Genomic DNA, 3,125 nt, shown 5'->3' with positions numbered 1-3,125 from the left:
GGTGGGAGATGTAATCCAATGGCATATAAGACGCTACCTTATAAAGATTTCCCGCACTGTCATGCGGGATAGCACTGCTCAAAGGTTATTGTTGATACATATTTATAATGGTCTTGAAAAATTTGGTTATCTTTTTCTAGATTCCATGTACATGTCTCTCATAACTTCTCATCCCGTGTCATCTTATGATACAACGTTGTTAATACAATGTTGATATTATTTTGCAGAGAAATAAGATTTAGGAACATGGTACTACTTTCATTTTCCAACCAGATTGCTTGATTTTTCGTGTTTTTTCTTCCTCTATGTACTTTTTCAAGTATGAGGTAGATATTCTGATGATTTTTATGTGAGTTGGGAAGGATTCCACTTATGCTATGCTTCTCCAATAATCCATTGATAAAGTTGATTCAAGTGTGAAGTTAGTTGATTTTCCTCATTTCTATATCACCAGGAATTTGTTTATAAGAAGCCCCTAGAGTCCATTAATTGAAAATGGTAGTCTAGATGAAAACTATCTTTGTGTAGGCAATGATTACTAGTGTCCCTTTCATCCATTTAAAAAGTTGGGTCTTGAGTTTGATCGCAAGTTTTTCAGAAACCCTTTGATGATGGATGAATGTGTTAAGTATAGTCCCACATCGCATATATTCCCCGGATTTGTGAAGTATATATGCCTAGGGAAACCCTAACCTTGCAAGTCGGTATCAGGGCAGGTGTTTGGGTGGTGTGTGGGTACTGTTTTGCTCGTTAAAAGATTGTTTGATTTGACCCAGTAAGGGTATTGTTCCTTAAATCTGACAACAAATGAAACAAGTTTGAGTATATCTCCTGCAGACAGTGGATTAAGAGTTGCTGATATACTAGTCATGGAACATATTAAAGGGGTGGATAATCCTATTATTGAAGAAGTGGAATCTTCTATTATTGAAGGACTTCCTCTCTCCACATTTACAGTACCTATAACCATTTATTCTTCCGCTGAAGAGACTGAAGTAAGCATAAATCCTTTGGTTAATATTGACAATATTTGTAAATCAACTGCGGATGACAGGTATCAATTGTCATAACAGAGCAATCGTGGGGCACTACTGGATCGTTTTTCACCAGAAGCAATAAAAAAGCTAAAATATCATGTTGCAAATTGTATGTGTACCATAGATTATCAGAAGTTGGTAAAGCATTTGTCTGTCAGATGGAGGATGTTGCTATTCCCAAAAACGTACTAGTAACATTATCCTAAATGGGAAGGGCCAATGGCAGAGGAAATGTTAGCACATAAGAAAAATGGTGCATGGGATATAGTTTCACTACCAGAAGGGAAGAAACCAGTTATTTTCAGGTGGTTCTATCATATCAAGCATAATCCAGATGGCTCGATTGATAGGTACAAAGCAAGAGTTGTGGCTAAAGGATTTTACTAGACTTATGGTATTGATTATCAAAAGACATTTGCTTTTGTTGAAAAAATCAGTACTATTCGAGTATTGTTATCTTTGGAAGCAAATTTAGGTTGGCCTATACAACAATATGATGTAAAAAATGTTTTTTACATGGTGATTTACAAGAAGAAGTGTACATGTCACTACCTTGAGGTTATAATGCTCCAAATGATGCAAACGTGGTTTGTAATCTAAACAAGGCTTTATATGGTTTGAAGAAGTCTCCCAGAGCTTGGTTTGGTAGATTTCGTCTGACAATGAAGAAATTTGGGTACACACATAGTAATGATGATCATACTTTGTTCCTGAAATGGGTAGATGACAAGATAACCGCGCTTATTATTTATGTAAATGATATGGTGGTAACAGGAAATGACCCTGAAAAGATGAATAATCTGAAGAGTAGATTGCATTGAGTTTGATATGAAGGATTTGGGTGGACTTAAATACTTCTTAGACTTAGTCTTATGGGGTGCTAGTCTAGCATGTAGATTAGCAGTCAGGACTACCTCCTAAGTCTTATGGGAGTGCTAATCTAGCAGCTAGATTAGAAGTCCACGTCAGCCCAGCGATGAACCATTCAACGTCCAACGATGAACCATTCAGCGCCTTTAAATCTCAGCCGTCAGATCAAAAATAAATCTCTCAATGCTGAACCATTCCGCGAAAAGGTGGTTTTTCAGGCGCTGAATCATTCAGCGTAACTATCTAGCATGCTAGTTCACATGCTAGCAACTGGTAGGAGAGAGAACTAGTGTTAACTTTTTTGCCACACTTTTTTTTTTGAATTGCAACACTTAAGTGCTAATCTAGCACCTCCAATCTAGCTCATAAGACTAAGTATTAGGTATTGAAGTTATACGACTTGGAAAGGGAATTTTCTTGTCTCAGCAAAAATATGTAATTGATTCGTTGAAGGAAAATGCTTGGGTGTGAGCCAATTGGGTCTCCTAAAGAACTGAATCATGGTCTTGAAGAATATTCTTATAAACTACCAACTGACAAGGGACAGTACCAAAGGTTAGATGGTCGCTTAATTATCTTTCTCATACTAGGCCAGATATTACCTATGTTGTAAGTGTTGTGAGCAGATTTATGCATAATCCAGGTCAACAACACATGGATGCAGTCATCATGATACTAAGATATTTAAAGTCTGTATCAGGCAGAGGTTTGATGTTTTCAAAACATGGACATCTTGATGTATCGAGTTACACTGACTCGGACTGGGGAGGCAAGGGTGATAGGAGAAGATCGACATCTGGGTATGTAACCTTCGTAGGAGGTAATTTTGTAACTTGGAAGTCTAAGAAACAACAGGTTGTTTCTTTATCAAGTGCAGAAGCAGAATACATGACAATGGTAAAAGGCATTTGTGAATTGTTATGATTGAAAAGGCTTATGGGAGAGCTTGGGTTTCCTTCTGGAAAACCAATGAAGTTGTTTTGTGATAACCAGTCAGCCATCAAAATTGCAGAAAATCCAGTACAACATGATAACATGAAACACGTGGAGATTGATAGGAACTTCATCTATGAAAAACTGGAAGAAAACCTAAATGAAGTGTCGTATATACATAGAACACAACAATTGGCATATGTTTTCACCAAGGCCGTGTCGTATAATAATAGTCAATGATTCACTTATCTAGTGCGAGAGTGTTGAATTATCTAGTGCGAATAT

General features: G+C 37.0%; 1 protein-coding gene across 1 annotated transcript; it reads left to right on the top strand.

Annotated features, from left to right (window-relative positions):
• Positions 1-1,256: 1,256 nt before the first annotated feature.
• On the top strand, positions 1,257-2,831 carry LOC113325183 (uncharacterized mitochondrial protein AtMg00810-like). The gene is made up of 3 exons (XM_026573395.1): positions 1,257-1,387; positions 2,361-2,462; positions 2,534-2,831. Exons 1-3 carry the CDS (start codon positions 1,257-1,259, stop codon positions 2,829-2,831), a joined length of 531 nt encoding a protein of 176 aa, XP_026429180.1.
• The last annotated feature ends 294 nt before the right edge of the window (positions 2,832-3,125 follow it).

This window comes from Papaver somniferum, chromosome 11, assembly GCF_003573695.1.
Source record: "Papaver somniferum cultivar HN1 chromosome 11, ASM357369v1, whole genome shotgun sequence".
NCBI lineage: Eukaryota > Viridiplantae > Streptophyta > Magnoliopsida > Ranunculales > Papaveraceae > Papaver > Papaver somniferum.
This window is presented reverse-complemented; position numbering and strand designations above follow the sequence as displayed.

What these genes read in the sequence shown, in the direction of transcription:
- LOC113325183 (XM_026573395.1), top strand. Translation starts at nt 1,257, where the DNA reads ATGGCAGAGGAAATGTTAGCACATAAGAAAAATGGTGCATGGGATATA. An exon ending in CCAGATGGCTCGATTGATAG is followed by an intron (nt 1,388 to 2,360) that starts GTACAAAGCAAG and finishes GATTCGTTGAAG; the next exon opens with GAAAATGCTTGGGTGTGAGC. An exon ending in GACAAGGGACAGTACCAAAG is followed by an intron (nt 2,463 to 2,533) that starts GTTAGATGGTCG and finishes TGTTGTGAGCAG; the next exon opens with ATTTATGCATAATCCAGGTC.